This window comes from Leptonotus elevatus, chromosome 16 (assembly GCF_054856555.1).
Source record: "Leptonotus elevatus isolate MCC_2025b chromosome 16, RoL_Lele_1.0, whole genome shotgun sequence".
Taxonomy (NCBI): Eukaryota; Metazoa; Chordata; class Actinopteri; order Syngnathiformes; family Syngnathidae; genus Leptonotus; species Leptonotus elevatus.
In genome coordinates this window covers 11,607,557-11,628,593 of record NC_141254.1, presented here as the reverse complement: position 1 = coordinate 11,628,593, position 21,037 = coordinate 11,607,557, and the positions used below count along the sequence as shown (strand labels likewise).

Here is a 21,037-nt window from a genome sequence, read left to right as displayed (position 1 = left end):
TGATTTTTGTTTCTTGTCTTTCTTTTATTGAATGAGTTTTGTTCCCGTGGGAGGGTGAGCCTTGTTTGCATTTAAATGTGTTTGGAGTTGGGGAATTGTGGCGAGATGGAAAGACAAGCCTGACGGGAGCACAGAGGAAATCAGGGAGGGAATAAAAAAAGACATTTTCATGTGGGAAAAACTGAAAACCCAGCCTCAAAGTCCTACTTTCAATCAATTGACACGCAAAAACTTTCGTTTGAAACCCTAACCCTGTCATGAAAGTCTACTTAGTTTGAAACCACAATTTTCATTTGAAACCCTAACCCTGACTTGAAACCATAACTTGAAACTCCAACCCAGGTATGAAATCCCAATTTGAAACCCTAATTCCAGACTTAATACCCTAATTTTTGAAAACCTGATCTTTGAAACCCTAACCCTGACTTGAAACCATAACTTGAAACTCCAACCCAGGTATGAAATCCCAATTTGAAACCCTAATTCCAGACTTCATACCCTAATTTTTGAAAACCTGATCTTTGAAACCCTAACCCTGATTTGAAACCATAACTTGAAACTCCAACCCAGGTATGAAATCCCAATTTGAAACCCTAATTCCAGACTTAATACCCTAATTTTTGAAAACCTGATCTTTGAAATCCTAACCCTGGTTTAAAACTCATTAGGGTTTCAAATCAAAGGGAAGGTTTCAAAACAGAGTTAAAACACAGGTAAGTAGGTAGGGATTCAATCCAAGGTTAGGGTTTTAATATAAGAATGATTTCTTACAGAGTCAGGCTTTTTTACAAGTTCGGGTTTCAATGTGGCAAATTATGAGTTTCAAAGTAGGGTTTGAAACCAAAGGTTAGGGTTTCAAGCCTGGGATTAAAAATAGCACATTTGTTGGTGTTAAAGGACAATTGTATAACGACATGTAAAAAAAGCACAAGCTCGTAAAACGGCATTTGATTGATTGTTGATCCATCTCGGAATTGCTTGTTAACGTGCTCATCAAGGTAGTTTGAAAAAATAATAATTCTTGAGGCGTGAGAGGAACGCACACTTTACTCGGGTGAACTTTAATCCCCAGGTTGATTTTTTCTGGCTCATCTCCCGTGGAGACATTTTTCTCGCTGCTGTCAAAGCAAATCCGCGAACAGGAAGCCAATCGAGTCAGCGCAGCCGCCCTAATTAAAAAGACACACACGTTTTTTTTTCTTCGTTTCAATACAGAATCAAACGTCCCATTTCATTGTGCCCACCGTGGTGTGACTGACCCCTTACGCAATCACGCTCCATTCAAAAACTTTAAGCCGACATCTACTGTTCAATTTGAAAAGAAGACATCTTGCCGCAGTCGAGCTGTGCACATCAATCAGGTAAAAAAAAAAAGAAGAATTCTTGGATTCAAAGTAGCAGGATGCTGCAAAGTTTCATTTCTTCAATTTGACGGAAAGAAAATTCTAGAAAGGAGTCGGCAAGAGTTCAGAGGAAAGTTCAGTGGCGAAGTGATACTTCACAGTTTTATCAATGGGTTGGACTAGGGTTAAGGTTCCGGTCGAAGATCAGGGTTTTAAATTAGGGTTTGAAGTCGGGTTGAATGAGTTTATAAAATATTCTAATTACAATTGTTTTCCTCCTCACACCTGAGATTTCAATTTCATATGCGAAACCATCAATTCCTATGACAGATTATTTATATTAGAATGTTGGATTAGGGTTTGAAGTCAGGGTTATAAACCAGGATTAGGATTTCAAAGAATTGCTCCAAGCCATGGTAAGAATTCAAAGTTTGAGTTTCAACTTTTGGTTAGTGTTTTGAGCATGGGTACGGTTTCAAATTAGGGTGTCAAACTTGGATTGGGGTTTTAAATTAGGGCTGCAAGGGTAGGGCTTCACGCGAAGGTAGGAATTCAAAGTTCGGCTTCAAATAAGGGTGTCAAGCCTGTGTTACAGTTTCAAGGTAGCATTACAAGCCAACATTTTCTAATTAGGTGTTCAACCCATGGTTAGGGTTTCAAGCCTGAGTCAGGGTTTCATGATAGGGTTATCGTTTCAGGGTTCAAGGTTTCAAGGTTTGGTGTTTGAAAAGCGTCCATCATCCCGAGCAGCCCGGTGTCCTCCAGGGTAGCCTCCCGAAGCCCCTCCTGTTCTTTCCTTATCGTCTCCCTTCAGCCACGCGGACGATTTCAGAGCTGATATGTGCGAGCTATCACGCCTTATCGATCGTGTCGGTGCCGTCGGGGACCGGACGGCTGAAAACGCCCCTGAAAATAATCCATCAAACATGAACTCCTCTCACCTCTGAGAAAGTCACGGGTCCTTGCTTTGACATATTTGTCACCAAATAACGTCCAAATGGAAAACTCCAACATTAGAAATGCTCACCTATGCATTTCTCCTCTCTCATATTGACCGAGATGGGGGGTTTTGTTTTGTTTTTTTGCCCCACTTTTGTATGCTGGGCACTGCTGATGCTGCACGACGACTTATTTTATGTTTTTTTTGTTTTGTTTTTTTCTCCTATGGTTTTACACCTAACACTGACAGTCGCGTGTCATGAAAGTTTTTACGTACAAAGTAAAAGCGCCGCAAGTCAAATGCGACCATCAACCAAAATGGCGAGCAAAGGTTGTCACAAAAATTATGAGAAATTGATTCATAATGGAATTTTCGTCTACTTAATACAACACGAGCATTGAAAGCACATGTTTAAAATATTCAACAACTCCATTGATAATATATATTTTTTTAAATCTCAATAAATTGTTTAATTGGTTTTCCTCGGAGTGAATCATGGACATGTGTGGAATGACTCGGAAACGTTTGTCTTGAAAAAAAATTAAGATTATTGTTTTTACGGACTTGATGCATTTGCATTTTTTTTGAAAAAAAAAGAGAACAATTGTCATTTATAATTTTTTTCTCAAAATATATGATTTTTTGTAAAATTAGGAACATTTCATGAAATATTATGTTTTTTTCTGATAAATTGTAATCAGGGGGGGAAGAAAAAAGTAATTTTTATTCGCAATTCTAAAATGGAAAATTATGTTTCAGAAAATAAGAAAAAAATTGAAGTTTTAGTTTCCAGAAAAAGGCGTCATCTTACAACAGTTTTTTTTTTTTTGCAAAAAAGGTCTTACTAGCCTTTTTAAAATAATGATAATAATAAAAATAATCTCACTGAAGTTTAGTCAAATGACAAAAAGGTTGAAAAAAATTACAGATGCCAGGATGCCACAAGATGGCGCCAAAGCAATACTTTTATATTAGACAAGGCATTGGCTTTAGCACAAAAAGTTTATTAATTTCATAACGTTGGATAGTTAAAAAAAAAAAAGCATAAACAGGTAAATATGTGAGGTAAAAAATAAAAAATACAAATTAATTCTCATGATCTAAGCTTTTATTCAGAAATAACTTTCTTGAAAGAAATACAACTTTATTCTTGCATTAGATTTGTTGGACTCCTTTCCTACATCAAGCCAAATACACGCTGAATATCCGACTAAGGTCAAAAAGTTACTTAAAAAAAGCCCAGACCGGCGAGACGGCGCTGTGCCCTCCACCCTGGAGTCCTTTTACACTCCCGCGGCAAATGTGCCATTTCCCGATAAAAGCGTGACCTGCGTCGCAGGGGTCAGGAAGCATTATTTTGCCAACGCGCCGGCTCACACTGGACGCGTTCCCACCACACGTGGAGAGCGGCGGCGCTCTTCCGTTGAATGACGGCGGCTGAACGCTCGATAATGCAAAGTAAGCAGCGCCTCGGTTCAAAAATGCATCGCTGCGGCGGATGTGCCAAAATCAACAGCAGGCATGGCGAGTCGGGAGTGGAGCTAGTCATTTCACAACCCCAAAAATATATATATATATTTTTTTTTTTTTCTGGCAGGTAACGTTTTTGTGGTGAGTTTGGCCTTCGCCGACCTGGTGGTAGCGTTCTACCCGTACCCTCTGGTCCTCTACGCTCTCTTCCATGACGGATGGGCGCTAGGCAACACGCAGTGCATGGTAAGGCCCCGAGCTAGTCTTTAGTGTGTGTGTGTTGTAGTAGATATAAAAAGTCTACACACCCCTGTTCCAATGCCAGGTTTTTGTCATATAAAACATTAAGACAGTGATAATTCATTCCAAAACTTTTCCGGACAACTCATGGTCTCATTTTTTATTAGAAAAAGCTGACATTTAAACGGGGGTGGGTGTGTTGACTTTTTATATTCACTTTTACCTAATGTATGCATGAAATAAAAATATATTCTAGTTGCAGAATAAAGTCATACTAATAATAATGCATAATCGTGAATAATAATGATGCAACAAAAAAATGTATACAAAAAGGTTTAAGTTTCATAAGATTGCACATTTTTTCTGAAAAAAATACAACTTTGCTGTATGTTGGAAAAAAATTCTAATATATTGGGGATCCTCATTTATTCTTGCAAACAATTCTTAAACATATTGCACTCAATTGCAAAAAAATTGTTTTTTTTGTTTGTTTAGATGCTTTTGAGTTTGAGTTTTTTTCGCTGTTTTAGTATTTTTTTTCAGTTTTTCAGAATGTTTTACCCACTTTTTGGGAATTGTTTTTCCTTTTTGTTGCGGGAAAAAAAATCTGAATTGTTTTCATGTTTTTCATTAAAAAAATAATACGTTTTTTATGGGGGGGGGGGGGGGGTAAAAAACTGAAAAATCAGAAAAACAGAAAATGCATTATTCCAAAAAAGAAAAAAAATGTTTAAAGAGAGAAATTATTCGATAAAACACACAAAATGTTACTCGGAAACTGTTTCTCAGAATTTATTTTTTCAGTTTTTTTTTAAATAAATCAATGTTCAGAAGAAAATGAAAACACATTCTAAAAAAACAAACAGAAAAATTAATATTCTAAAAAAAGAAGAGAGAAAAGAAAAAACAATATTCCATAAAACAGAAAACATTAACTCTGAAAAAACTCTTGGGTTTTTTGTAATACTTTTTTCTGTTTTTCGTAATATTTTTTCTGTCAAAAAAAATATACATATTGAGAAAAAAAGAAAAAGACATATTCCTAAAACGAGAAACTAAATATTCAAAAAAAAATAAAAAATAAAATAATCCAAAAACCAGAAAAAGAAAAAAAAGCACTCCATAAATTAGAAAAATATTCTGAAAAATTGAAACCATAAAAAAAAAAGCCCCAAAAAATTACTCTAAAAAAGTTTCCCTTTTTTTTCTTCAATGAATGCAATACACTTAGGTACATAGTTTTGTGTGGTCTTACTCTTCATAACTTGTTCCTGCGTGTGTCTTGTGCTCAGGTGAGCGGCTTCCTGATGGGCCTGAGCGTGATCGGTTCCATCTTCAACATCACGGGCATCGCCGTCAACCGCTACTGCTACATCTGCCACTCCTTCTCCTACAGCCGCCTTTACAGCTACCGCAACACGCTGCTCTTCGTGGCCTTAATATGGCTGCTGACCGTGGTGGCCATCGTGCCCAACTTATTTGTGGGCTCGCTGCGCTACGACCCGCGCGTCTACTCGTGCACCTTCGCTCAGAACGTCAGCAGCTCCTACACGGTGGCCGTGGTCGTGGTGCACTTCCTGGTGCCCATTGCCGTGGTCACCTTCTGCTACCTGCGCATCTGGATACTCGTCATTCAGGTCAGTTTGTCGTCAAGGGGGAGGGGGAATCGTGACGACGCAGCAAACAACCAAAAATGCGACAGTAGTGGCCAGAAAAAAAAAGAAGTCCTATGAGAATCCAGTGGTCAAAAGTTGAAAGAAAATTTGGCATTTTCTTAACAGAAAAATGAAAGGTTATTTTTACATAGCATGGAGTTTGTTTGAGAAAAGTCATCTTAAAAAATGTCAATTTTTTTTTTTTTAATCGATGTAATTTTGCGTTTTTTTGGGGGGGCCGAAGTCAGATTTTTCTCGGTTTTTTGTTAGCTAAAATATGTCATGTTTTTGTAAAAGTTGTGAACATACAACAAAAACGTACGACAAAAAATAAAATTTTGGGACAAAATGTGAAGCATATTCTCATCTGAATAATACAGATTTTTTTATTGTATTTATTTACTTAAGAAAAAGTCAGAATCTTCAGCTGGAAAAAAAAAAAGTATTCTGACGAGTCGACAAAACGTCTGCCTATTTTTCAAGAAACGTCATAATGCAAGAATGCATGAATGCAAGCGTCCGTAAATAACACTCAGCACAGTTTACCAAAAAATAACAACGGATTCCCTCTGGCCCGCCGGGATTGATCCAAACTCTTTTGCAGCAATGTGGAAATAGCGACCTTTTAATTTGTGACCCTTCCGCCGAACGAGTCAGCATAATTCTTTAAATGCCACAACGCGCCGTTTAAATCCTGCCTGACATATTAACATTTGGACTTGACCATGTTGAACCGTAACGAGCCAAAATGTGACGCTTTTTTTTTTTACCTCAGCACGTGCACAAATGTCAGCACACGTGTGTGGGGAAAAAAAAAGATTGTCTTTGATTGTACTATTGGTATCTAAGACTACATGTAATTTCTCCTGACATGTACAGTATAGAAATAAGCGTGAGATAATCGAGCCTATATATGTGTCTCAAAAAAGCTCAAGAAAAAGCAAACCGCTTACCGTAATTCCAAAATGCTAAAACATTGAAATTAGGCTTCATTTTTGGGGACATTTAGTATGAAAAATCACAAAATTGTAACCTTACTACTTAACATCACGATACGATATTATCACGATATGAAGGTCACGATACGATAATTAGCACAATATTGTGGGGAGGTTGGCGATATAAAAAAAAAAAGGTCACAATATTGTAAAAAACAAAAAGAGCTCATACAAAAAAAAGCTAAATATTGTGCTTTTGTACATAACAGCAATTCATATAACCTACAATCTCACTTAATATTGAGGCAAACTTTGAGTTCCTCCACATATTGACTCGGTTCACAATCATACGTTCCCCTTCATATGACGATTAGCGTGGATTTTAAACATAGAAGGGCCAAAACATGCCTTGTGAAAATTAAACTGTACTAAAAAATGAGCCACCAGAGGGTGCCAGAACTGCACTAATGGAAATCAAACTGACTTTGGTTTTAACAGATGTGCTGCTTTTAATATCCTGACATGACGATGACGATATTGTGGCAGTTTTGATATCGCGATATCACGATATTGCCGTTGTGGTTACATGCCAACTTACTACAAGTCCAAACCTTACAAGTAAACGTTGTGTTTCTTCCCCCCCAAAAAACTCTTACTCGATCTTACTAGAGACAGAATTTTAAATCTTCCAACAAAAAAGTAGATTTTTTTTTTTAATCTTTAAATTACAAAATGTGCTTGGTTTTTGAGAGAAAAGTCATGATCTTATAACAAAAATAACTGTTTAAGAATATTGTTCTATTCTTACAAAAATCCTAATGTATCAGTTTGTGGTAAAAAAAAAAAAAATTAAAATAATAATAATAAAATAAAAAATTATGACAAAGTCATCATTTTAGAAAGAAAGTCACAATCTTATGAGAAATAACGTCTTACAATTTTTTTTAAGTCTTGATCTTCCAAATATTTTTTTTATTCATACATTTTTAGAAAAAATGATGTAGTAATCTTTCAAGATTAATTTCTAACCTTATGGGAAAGAGTAAAATGTTTTTTAACGTCCTAATCGTATGACGAGAAAAATCGTAAACAAAAAATTGAGGAAAAAAAACTGATCTTAGAATAAAATCATATCCCAACAATTATGGCGAAAAAATCATATCCCAACAATTATGGCGAAAAAATCATACTTTTTCTAATCAAAAACTTCTCTGAGAACGATTTTGTTTACGTGACGAGAAAAATAAATACAAGATTGAGAGTTGTAATCTTTCACCCAAAAAATCTTACAACTACTTTAAAGAAATTTTCCCAAAATGTCATACTTATTTTAGGAAAGAAAAAGTCAAACTAGTAACAAAAAAAATCTAAATGTTTAGAGAGAAAAATTGGACTTTGCGCTGTACTTCAACTTTGACAACTGTTTTCTTTTCTGGTCGGTGCTTTTAGGTGCGTCGCAAAGTGAAGACGGAGGAGAGCCCTCGTCTGCGTCCGAGCGACCTGCGCAACTTCATCACCATGTTCGTGGTGTTCGTGCTGTTCGCCATCTGCTGGGCGCCGCTCAACCTGATCGGGTTAGCGGTGGCGTTAGACCCGACGCGCGTCGTGCCGCTAATCCCCGAGTGGCTCTTCGTGGTCAGCTACTTCATGGCCTACTTCAACAGTTGTCTCAACGCCATCATCTACGGTCTACTCAACCGGAACTTTCGCAACGAATACAAACGCATCGTCACCTCCGTGTGGGTGACGCGCCTTTTCGTCACCGAGACGTCGCGGGGCGCCACCGACGGCCGCAGCCTGCGCAGCAAGCAGTCGCCACCGCCGCCGCTCAACAACAACGAGTAGCTTAGGGATCCAGCCAACGACAAAGACTTGCGCATTACCGAGACGACGCTAACGGAACAATCGGAACGGTTGCACATGAGCTGCCTGACAAACTTCCAAAGCCTCAAAATCATCTGACTTGCATCATTTGAATGCCAATTTAGTAAAAAAATAAAAAAATAAAAAATAAAACTTTTTTTTAAACATACAGAAATAATAATCAGGGTGTTGTTTTGTGCCAGAAAATAGTAGGAAAAATTCCAGGAACTTTTAGTTCTTGGTAACGGTACTTCCTTACCCAACATTTGTGACAGACTTGCTTGCCCTGTCCGTTTTTTTAATTGAAATTTTAACAAGGTTAACACGACAGCCCGCAGCTAACAGCAGTTATGCTAGCATACAGAAAGATAGCACCCTAACTACAAAAAAAGCGCTAAGACATTGTGATAAATACTCTTCATTATGCCCTGTTGTTGGATACTATTTCAAATGAGAATTGATAATAGGCTAACAGTTAGCATGCTAACTGTCTTTATGCTGACACATTGCAACCTAACTAAAACAAAAATTTTAAAAGCACCAAGACAGATTAATATTGTACATTATGCCCTGTGGTTAGACACCATTTAAACTGAGAATTAAAAAGAGGCTAACAGCTAGCATGAAAACAGCTAGCATGTTAGCAGTCATTATGATAATCCATGACAAGACAGCAACCAATCAAGGCACATCAATATTCTACAACATGCCTTTTGTCGGGTACTATTTCGAATGGGAATTAATAAAACACTACCATGCTAATAGTTAGTATGCTCCTTTGGAACCCTAATGTTCATTTGAGAACATCTCGTGCCTCTGGATTACATGTTAATGTGCAAAAGCCTAATGGGATTGTAAATTGAGTGCTTACATGGAGTTGGTATGCTAACATATAGCATGACAACTAACTGCATTGAACAACATTTCTCAAATGGTTCGACACACCTCACTTGAATACCAGAAATGATCATTAGTGTATTGTTACGTTTTCTTGCCAGAATTCAGTAGGAAATTCTACAAAATGTGATATGAGCCGCTAACTGTCGTGAACCCTTCAGCCGACATTTGAGACACACTACAAGCTTGTCCTGTAGACTAATATTTATTTTAAAGGAGATTCTAACAATTGCTCACAACAACTCAGTGAACTGGGCGCTAATGAAGACTCGAAAGCATCAAAAGCCAACTGGAATGCTAGTATGCTAACAGTTATTAGCCTAGCAAATGGCAAGCTGAGGCAGATTGATAAGGATTTTGAGATGTTAACATCTTAACAGTTAGCATGTTAGCAACTTTTATTGAAAGACTAACGTTCATTTGAGAACTCAATGGACTACATAGTCCATGCTAATGTGAAAAAAGCTTAGTGAGTGTTGCTAATGTGCTATAGTTGCTTTACAAAATCCTACTAAATTCTGGCAAGAGTGAAACATGTGTGTTCAACATGGCCTGCTCAGATGTATACTAACGTATACGGAACCGAAATGTAGACAAACTTAGTAAATATTTCCCGGTCAGGAAGTTGTTGTCCACTCACCATGTGTTAGCAAACATGGCTGTTGGCTGCGCGTGATGTAGCATCTTGAGGACACTTCCCGTTGGACAAGCGCTCATTTCAAGATTACAACTGCACATTACGTTGTTGCAGATTAATTATTGCTGTGATTAGGCTGAAGTATTTTATTTCAATTTGGGGAATTTAACAAAGGCGCTAAATCAGTTAAAATACTTTTTTTAAATTATTTTTAAAAACTTTAAAAAATATATATTTTGTGTAATTAATTATTTTAATGACTAAAGAACTGAATGAAAAATAAATCAAATGAAATTCAAATCCAAGAAAATACTTTGTAATATATTTTATAAATAAAGAAGAAAGACATTTAAAACTAAATTACTGAATTAAATAAATTATTTTTAGATGTATATGTTAAGAAAAAATAATTTAAGCATACATCTTTAAAAAGATAATGAAATTACTTTTGCTGAATTATTTTTAATAATGTTGATATTGGGAACTTTATTAACAAAAAACATTTTAATCAATTTAATAAAGAAAATCACTTTTTAAACAAGATGTAAAATAGTTCAAATAAATCAGTCCTAATAACATACTGTAAAAAAATCTATTTTATAAAAAAATTTAAATGAAGTACCCAAAAAAATAAATTACATGACCAAAAGCAATTCTTGTTTAAAAAAAAAAAATCAACTATATTTATGATTGTAATTCATTTAATTATGTTTTTATTTACATTAAGAACTAGATTTAAAAACACATTAATTTAAATTCAAATTTCCAAAGATGGACATTTAGTACTGTGTATGCTTTTAATTGGATATCAACACTATGCAATCCTATACTGAAGTTGGTAGTGTTAAATATATGAGAAAAAAAAGGGTTCTCTTTCTTCTATATCACACGCAGTCCCTTCATATCTATATTTTTTTACGTTAATTTATTTTCATATGAAGAAAATATTATGTGTTCTTTATCGTGTCTGTTGTTCTTGCTGTTATTCACTGACATTTATTGCCGCTCATCTCAGGGCGCCTTTTCTTGTCTTTTTCCTAAATGTAATGAGAATATTTTGTAAATTAGCTTCAGTGTGGACTTTTAATTGTTGTCAATGGACATGTGTTTTTTTGGAAATGTTGTTTTTAAAACTCTCTGTCACGCCAGCGTGAGTTCACGTCACAGCATTAAAAGTTTGCCATTGCCCATTGGCTTCTGCTTGACCTGTGCTGCCGAAGCGTCGCCCCCCGACTGCTGCCCCAGGGCCGCCGCCTGAGCTCGTTGCGCTTTAATTGTCCGTCGCACATGTTGACATTCGTGGCGCATTTAACAAGACGCCACGTCAAAGCGTTTGCGGTTCACGTGTGAAATGGACAAGGTCACATTAAAACTGGGGTGAGAATGTAAAAGTCGAATGTCCTCGAAGTGCTTAGAAAAACGCTGGGAAATGAAAGCTAACTTGTCTACACTCTGAATAATGCTAACATGATAACATTTGTTATGCGAACATATAGCAAAATAGCAATCCATGGACAAAAAGCGCTAAGATGATGATGCCCTTTAATCAGCTAATATTTCAAACAGCAATTGGTCAAATGCTAACGTGCTATCAGTTAGTATGCTAACATACAGCAAGATACCAACCTTGGTACAAAAAGCGGTAAGGTAGATCAAGTATGTGCTTAACTTCATACCCTGCGGTCAGGTACTATTTCAAATAAGTCAAGTCACAAAGTGATAAAACAATAACATGCTTACAGATAACATGCTAAACTACAGTAAGCTAACAACCTGAATGAAAAATAAACACTGAGGCAAACTGAGAAGCACTTTACAACACATAAATGCTAACATGTAGCGTGCTAAAATATAGTGGGTTGTCAAAGGGTGCTATGTACAATGTATATGTATGTATTTATATGTATTTTATAAAGGCTATGTATGTATGTACAGTATCATACATACACATGTACACACGTTTGATATTAAAAGCTAACAGTAAATGCTAACTTGCTATCAGCTAGCCCCGCTAAAAATGATGTGAAGATCAAAGAAACGTGGATATTTCAGTCTTTTTTTTTACAAGCATTTGCAGTGCCTCTGAGGTGTGTTTTACTTTTAGAAGCCAAAGTAGAGAGTTATGCCTAACGGGATTAGCATTTCATGGAGTAAACTTTGCAAACACCTGAGGTCTTTTTTTTCTTCTTCTCCTTCTATGACGAGGCGATAGCTGGCAGAAAGCAACACTGTCACATTTTGACACCTCCACTCTAGCTGCACGTGTCCTCGTAGACATGTTGTGGACAATTTATACAGCAGGAAGAACAAATATGCGCTTGCTTGCTCTCTGGTCTGTTGCTGTCAATGCAGCTCGGCCTCGGTCAAAGTGATGTAACAATGCTTATTGACGCCTCATGTGGCGCCGCAAACAAATCGGCCGCAACTGACGCCTTCAATCTCAAATCCAATGTTGCTTATGACGAGCCACACAACACGCCTGCCCTATGATTAGGGATGAATTATTAAAGGCACACGGAGGACTTTATGAAGTGGATATAGAAAATGGGTTCTTATTGATTGCACACGGATATGGAGCAGGAATATTTAGTTCAAGTCTAAGCATTTGGGTCACATGGAATAAAATGCGATTGTGGAAAATGAATTTTAGAGTAGTTATATGACATTTCTTTTTTATTTATTTCCTTTTATTTATTTATTTTATCTATATAAGAACTTTACATTTAACTTTGTTTTATTTAACATTATTGTATTTTATTTATTTATTTTAATTTATGCATATTGTTTTTATTTTACTTTATTTTAGTTTAATTTCATTTCTGTTTTATCTTTCACCAACTTTTATTTTTATTCATTCATTTAATTATTTATTTATCTATGTACATTTTATTTTACTTTGTTTTTTATATACTCTATTTTTTTTTAAATCTTCTTTTTTTATTTCTGTTAAATTGAATTTAAGTAAAATTTAGTTTAACTTAATTCATTTGTATAGTCTTGGCTGAATGAGGTCATACAAAATAGTGCCGCTATTAAAAATGTTTTTGTCATTTTAAAAAAACGTTATTTTTTACGTCTAAAAACAACCAATTTCATTTCCGAGTCCTTTTTGTCCTTGTGCCTTTTCCATAAAGGACTTTCTTCCGACTTCTGATTGGCTAAATTGGAGGTAAGGTTATGGCGGTTGTAGCGCCACCTGAGGCAAATGTCTGGCAATGCCCCTCATCAGCATTGTAGACATCTCCTTTTTATTCCGTTCTTTTTTGGAGGGTGGTGAATGTTTGCTGCTGTGGAGTAGGAGAGGATGTGCAGGGGGGGTGGGGATGCTTGCGTCACGCTCGACTACCGCCGCTCTCGCTCTGCTGATGTTCACTGACATGAATTCTTCGACAGGTGCGGCGTCTGGATGCCCGCAGGATGCTCCGAGTGAAAACACGGACCGGGGGGACTGGGTTGGGGGGTGGGGTGGAACGTGATGCGCTCGGACGTGATGTGACGGGTTCAAAGGCTCGCCTGACATTGCGAGACTTGTTATGGGCCGCAACCTGGAAATATATACGCTCCAATAAAAACCAATCAAACCCGAGCCTATTTCATCATATATATATATATATATATATATATATATATATATGTGTATGTATATATATATATATATATATATATATATATATATATATATATATATATATATATATATATATATATATGTATATATATATATATATTAGGGGTGTGCCAAAAAATGTATTCTCATAAGAATCGCGATTCTCATTTAGTACGATTCAAAATCGATTTTAAATGTCCCAAAGTCGATTTTATTTAAATTATTTTATACTGTCTTGCCTTTGTCTGTGTGTGCCTTTATTAGGAGCGCTGTTCATGTTGTACCCGGTTTGGCCACTGAGGGGCAGTGTGGTTCCACGTGGTCTAATACACTGTTAAGTTGTAGCCACATTAGAGTGGAGAAGGAAAAAGTCACGATCAAGTTATACCAATAAAAGTTGTTCTTTTTTCAGCGTGGAGCCGTTCTTTTGAGTGATAAAAGAGCCGCGAGTAGCGCGCTAATTAGCATTAGCGAGTCAGACTGGAGTAGATCATTACAATTCCTTGCAAATCTATAGATTGAAGCAAAAATCATTGCCAATCAAATCATTTGGAATCAAAAATCTTTCTTAATCGAAAATCGATTCTGAACCGAATCGCAGACCCAAATATCGGAATCGAATCGAATTGTGAAACATTAAAAGATTCCCACCCCTAATATATATATATATATATATATATATATATATACTTTTTTTTATTACTCACTATACAAGAGAATATATTTACCTTATATCTTTTGATAATTAGCTGCAAGTAAGAGAGCACATTTCTACCACCCAATAGTGATGCATTCATGGTCTGTCGGGAACTCTGAGACAGGAAATCGGTCAAGATCGTGACAGAGGACGTGAGCAGATAAATAATTCATATCTCTCACTTTAATTGCATCTAATGCGCAGATTAACGACTTATTCGGTGAATTAGATGGACACATTTTAATCCGGGTGTTTATTATGTCCGCAAACAATATGGCAGCTTTTCATTTGATGGAAAGGACACGCGATCATTAAAGTGACCCGGCCTGTTTTATATAACTGCAAATGTGATGAGATAAATGCCAGGCAGATTAACATTGATGCAACGTTGGATTTACTTGTAATTATTGAACTTGTTGGACACATCATTAGGTACAATTGAAGACTCTTTTCTTTTCTTTTTTGCACGGTTCAAGGAACCACAAAATACATATTTGGGGGGGGATAAAGACTCACCATTCAAACTCAGATGTCCTTTTGATGTCTTTCTTTAAAATTCCGGTATTGTAGGAACACTGGCTGCAACCACAGTGAATGACGCGGAACGATACTATGACTATTTCATGAGTCACCGCAAAGTTGAAAGAACGAATAAAGTTCACGCAGAGTTTGAATGACGATGAATTTAATGGAGAGAAAGAAGCCCACACAAAGTTATGACAGGAACCAAATGACGTCAATATGGCAGGTAACATTGTATTTATATTTGGTGATCAGCGCTCTTTAATATTGTACTTCAATGTAATTCAGAAATACAATTATTGCATAAATGAATACATGAATAAATGAATACATGAAGCGTTTTTGCATTTGCATTAAGCTCATCGGACTGCAATGTTATTTGATCCAGCTGTATCAATAATGTATTTTAAGAGATAATGACACAAGTGTGGTTTCAAAAAAGTGGAGGACTGGAGCTTGTTTTTGAAGTTTTCACTTTGGGCTTAATTTAGCGTAGTTTAGCTGACTGTGTGTTTTGCTCACAGTGGTTGAATCGACGCGTGGGCACCTTTAAAACCCTTAAGAGAATTAATTAGCGCTGCGAATTGAATTAATACGCCTGTCTTTTGTCCCGCGCGTCCTTTTCACATGAAATATGGATGAACTTTTGAAAAAGCGGCAACTGTGAAGGGCCCATCACGCTGGCACCACCACACGGATTCGATGACGTCCATCTTTTCACCGCATAATTTGGGGGGGAGTTATTGTGTGCAAATGTCAATAAAGAGTCATCTCACCTTCATTTTGTGTTGATTCAAATTCATTTTTGATGTGTGTGTTTTTTTTTTAAGGCATCTAGGTTAATGAGCTGCGCCTGACTGAGCGGCAAAACAAGGTTACTATTCACTTTGTATGATATGCAAGGAGATGGTTGCATTTTTCAGACAATCGTCAAGCTTTCATGACTTATAGTTCTGTGTAAAGAGAAGATTCTTATTGAATTTAGACTATATGTGGCACAAGACAGAACAGCAAATTGTCATCAACACATTTTGAAGAATGCAAAAACACATCAAAATAAGGATAACAAGAAAACTATCATCAGTTGAAAGTCATAACATTTTGCCGCCAATTTAGTGTCGTCCACCCGTTTCATAAAAAAATAATAAAAATTGGTAGCAACTGGACAAGTTTCATTTTGAAGGAACTGAAAGGAAATTGTCAAAATGGTCCTAAAATGGATGCCTCAAATTCTAACCAAAATGGCAGATTTTCTGTGTCTTTTTTTAGCATTGCTTCTTCTCAAAATTTCATGCTGCTAATTAAAACTGGCTGAATTTTTCATGGTTTTTGGATCAGCTCAGGTCATTGTCTCATCTTTGAGAGGCGAATAATCACAATTTTCCACCATGCTCCGCGAAAAATAACAAAATGACAAAAACTAATATGATTCGCCATTTTGTGTAAACATGGTTAAAATTTGGTAGCAATTAGACAAAATGTCTAGTAAATGTAAATGACCATAGTTGCGCTTAATAATGGCCACTTCAAACCAAAATGTTTCTTTTTAGTCGTTGCTTCTTGAAGCCTTTTACTCATAATTGACGTGTCTTGCAAATTTCATGTGTGACTTTGAAGGAACCTTGGAAATGACCAAAATGACTCTAAAATGGCCCCCTCAAAGCAAAATGGAGGACTTTTTTTTACGATAGACATGTCTACCAAATTTCATGTTGCTAAGACAAATTGGTTACAGGGGTTGAATTTTCCCAAATGTTTGTTTCATATGCTACGAAAACTGTTCCGAAGAGAAACTGAAACTAACCGGCCGCAATAATAAACATACTGCGACATTAATTAAAAACGGTGGAATGTAATTTCACTTTGCTTGCAGGTGAAGTTTTGCGGGCCGTCTGGGCGTTGCAAAGAAAATTAAAAATTAAAACGGCGGTTTACGTCAAAGGAGGATTGTGTGACTGCAGGGGGTGCGCGGCATATCAAATACGAACCATAAAAGCCACCAGGATGACAAATTGTGTACGGAGACGATCAAAAAAAGGTAATAATTGATGTCGGCACCCCTTAAAACGTTTCATTTCTGATGCGTCACCATTACAAAAGGGGAACACTTTCTTTCTTTTTTCTCTTTTTTTTTTTTCTCTCACCGGCTATAAATTTAAAAGTGAGACTTCCCCAAAGTGAATATGAAAAAGTTTTCATGTGAAAGTGTATAAAACTGCAAGAGTGTTATTGTGTAGGCAGAAGTCATTTGCATTTTGACACATTTCTTTGTGTTTGGGCAACTGTGGTTGAACACGAGGAAGAGCCTGAGTCCTAATGTGTAGGCTACATAAAAAATAAAAAATAAACTGTAAATAAATTAATTATTGCGTGTAATGAAATTGTACCATATGACTTTAGCCAGACTTTCTGGACTGGTTTCATCACCAAAAACGGAGGTTCCAATGTCTTATAATTAATGTTATTCTTATCTTGTTGAAAAATTAACCAAGTAGTAGTTTGTTACCTCAACGTTTCTTGGATCAATGGGTATAAAAATGGATCAAGTGTTTGCTGTCTGCCGTGTTTGCCGCGTAAGTAAGTGGTCTATGTATTTTCTTTAATAGTGCACATACGACAATAGAATACCAATAGAGCATTGTTTGATTGAACAGTCCTTGCCGTGACTTATTATTTGTCAACCTTCACAGAATGGCATACATGCAAAGGTTGTCTGCCATTGATTTTGCACACGTCACATATTCTATATTAGAAATCATAGTAGTACCGCTGTTTGTGTGCGTGTCAAGGTGGCAACGGGTTTCATACAGAGAGCCCGAAAGATCACTTTTGCACACAATTTGGGTGCAGTGGGACAAAACCTGTAGGACAAGTCCTAAATGAGCCTAAGATGGTCAATTCAAACTAACGTGAAAGATTTCCTGTGTTTTTTTTAGGGCGGGGCTTCTAGAGACTTTTTTTGTGTGTCTACTCAAGATGGAAAAGTCTAGCATTTTTTTATCTTTGATACATGAAATTGGATATTGGGGCTGAATTTTCAAAATGTTTGGTTTGTGTTTTATTTTGAAGTCACAAAACTGACACGATGATCTGCCTACTCACAATAAGAAGAAAAAACTCCCCATTTTTTTTTTTAAATAAAAAAATTAAAAAAAAATAATAATAATAATAATAATACAAAAATTAAAAAAGAGCAATGATGATGACATTACCGAATGAACAATACTGAGCTCTTTTAATAAAATAAAATAAAATGAAAATGAAATTCAGACCAAAATGGCAGACTTCCTGTTCTTTTTGGGCATGGCTTATTGGGACTTTTTTGTGGGTCTAGCCATAATAGACATGTCGACCAAATGTCAGGTTGCTGTGTGAAACTGGCTTTGAGAGCTGAATTGATGTTGTAATGGAACTTTGTTATCAATTCAAACCAAAATGACGCACTTTTGTGTCTTTTTGGCTTGTTGAGATTTTTTTGTGGATCTATTCAAGATAGAAAAGTCTACCAATTTATATGTTAAAACGTGAAACTGGCTTTGGAGGCTGACTTAAAAAAAAAAACAGTTTTTTGTCACGTAGAGGTGTAAAAATTAGTGTGTTAATTTTGATTTAATGTAAAGTTCCTTTAACGACAATAATTTTTTTAATATGCAATTAATAACCGCCCCTTACTTGGAAAGCCTGTACTGGAGGAATTTCAGTCGCAACGCAGCAGACATGTCCATGTCATAATTTTGCAATAATAATGTGATAATAATGCATGTATTTGTGTAAACTGGGGGTCAAGTTGTATTTTACAATTTTTAAAATGTGCAGCATTTCACAAGTTACTTCCTGTTAAAGATTAGGTAGCTCTTAATATGAAAAGAAAAATGCACTGAGCTGTCCACGTCTTAACGTCTTACAAATGCAATTATGCCATCTAGTGGCAGAAAAATGACCTCAAGACAAATCAATATCAGTTGGGGGTTTTTTGACAGTGCAGCACATCTTTTTAATTTTTACTCAATTTTATGAATCATTATGAAATTACTGTATCAATGACAAAAAAAAAAATATTAGTTTAACATCTTTTCCAAATTTATGTTAACAAGAGTATCAAACTTGGAAAAAAATGATTTTACATTTTATTCTACAATAATTGCAAGTCATGCGATTAATTACGATTGAAATTTCATCGTCGAACTTCAATGCTTGGCTGTTGTGTCCTAAAGTTAGCATTCATCTTATGTTACCAATGGGAAAAATACATTCCAAATGCGCTTGCTATTACTGTTATCATCAGCAGCAGTATTATTATTATTATTATTATTACGACTGTTGTTTGATAACATGCACTAGAGAGGGAAACAAACACAATGTTGATGTGTTCCGACACATCAGATGCATGCTGGGGCCACCTTCATGAATAGTGCATTTTCTATATAAATAAACTAAATTGTACACATGTGACAAATTGCGGCAAATGTGGAAGGAAAATTACACCGTTTTGCTCCAGTGGCAGCAAAACGGCTCGCATTCACATCCAGTAGATAAACATCTTAAATATTCTCAATGAAAAGAAGCTTTAACGTAAAAAATATGCTTGTCCTTTTAATGTTTTCCTTTTATTGTTTTTGAATTATCCGTGTGGTAGTTGAAGGCTGGCTGCTTTATGGAGATTTATGAGACGCCACATTATTTGCTGGCTTATGAATCTTTTGCACAAGTTATTGCTGTGTGGAAACAGGAAGGGGGTGGAGGGGGGAGGGCATCAGAATGAGTTCAGTGTACTTTAATATCACCTCCCCCCAATCTTGAGAGATTTTATTTATTTTTTGTATTGTGATTTTTGGGACTTTTAATTCTACTTGTGGCTTAAGGACAAACAAAAGCGAGTTGTTCTTAAGAGCTTTCGGCGCCGTGTTTGCAAATTGATTGGGCTGTAAAAGCTCACGGGAATATTGCCCGTAATCATGCGCTGAACTTCAAAATGATAATAGATGCATAGGGAGGGAATAGTTGGTTGTAGTAGCACATATACAAGCGTAAATAATGCACATGGACGCATTTAGATGACAAGATGAAGACGAATGCGAAATAACGTCGGATGTGTGCAGCTGGAGTTCCAAGAAGACATTTGAAATCAGCATGTTATCCTTCCAGGGAAAAGAGAATGACGCTTTATATGTTGTGAGAGCGTGCCGGCTCATCACACCTTCCCTTCATCCCGGATTGGTGTCTGGACGTTTGCCTGCACCCGACTGTGTCCAAAAACCTACGCTATTATTTTTTTTGCATGGATTATTGATTTTTATTTTGTAGAAAGATTCTTGAGATCAGAGATTGAAAACCTGCATATTAGTATTTTTTTCTTTGGGAGGTTTGATCTAGTAGCTCTTGTAGGGGATCACATTAGATTGTGTACCTCGTGAAGTCAAACCCGCCCCCACCCCAGACTTTGGTGAGTCATCAAATTTGCCATGCTGCACCCACACACAATCTATACAATGAATTTGTTCTGGGTCCTGGAAATGTACAAAAAGACTCAAAAATGGCCCGTTTCAAAACTTATTCTATGCTTTGGGGCTTGGGTTCTTGAAACTTTTTTGTGGGTCGAGTCATGATAGATATGTCTACCAAATTTCATGTTCCCAGGTTTCAGGGGAAGAATTTAGGTTTTTTTTATTTCTGTTTTTTGCCAATTTGCAAACCAAAATAGCAGACTTCCAGTTTTTCCCGCAACAACAACATAAGTCATTCTCTATTGGCTCTCTTCGGCTATAGCCATGTTGGATTTTTACCCCGTCTACGCAAAAAAAAAAAAAACTTTAACCAGTCGCTTTTCTGACATCACGTTCGCTCATTGGTTCATTCCACTGTCTGTTAGCTCAGGTTTGCCCCGCCTTAGAAATGCGACTGATAGGGCGGTTGACCAGACTCACTCTCCGGCAAAGCCACGAGTGAGTCTGGATTTCCTGGCTACCAAATTTCCTATTGCTAAGTGACTCTGGCTTCACGGACTGAATTTTCAAGAAAATTTGCATTTTCAGCATTCATCATTTATGCTGGAAATGGACTCAAAAATTGCCAATTTGCAAACCAAAATGGCAGATTTCCTCTGTGTTTAGGGGGCTTAGGTTTTTCAGACCTTTTTGTGGGTCTACCCATTATAGAAATGTCTACCAAATTCTATGTTGTTAAGTGAAACTGGCTTCAAGGCTGAATGTTTTCATCATTCATGCTGGA

The 21,037-nt window shown here is 36.4% G+C and overlaps 1 protein-coding gene across 1 annotated transcript in view; it reads left to right on the top strand.

Moving 5' to 3' along the window:
• The window catches only part of LOC147160751 (melatonin receptor type 1B-B-like), a 38,708-nt gene extending 27,539 nt beyond the window's left edge, over positions 1–11,169 (top strand). The window contains exons 2-4 of the mRNA XM_086098753.1: positions 3,881–3,999; positions 5,286–5,630; positions 8,036–11,169. Coding sequence (XP_085954879.1) covers positions 3,881–3,999; positions 5,286–5,630; positions 8,036–8,431 — 860 coding nt within the window. The 3' untranslated portion in view covers positions 8,432–11,169. The remainder of the gene's footprint in view (positions 1–3,880; positions 4,000–5,285; positions 5,631–8,035) is intronic.
• The last annotated feature ends 9,868 nt before the right edge of the window (positions 11,170–21,037 follow it).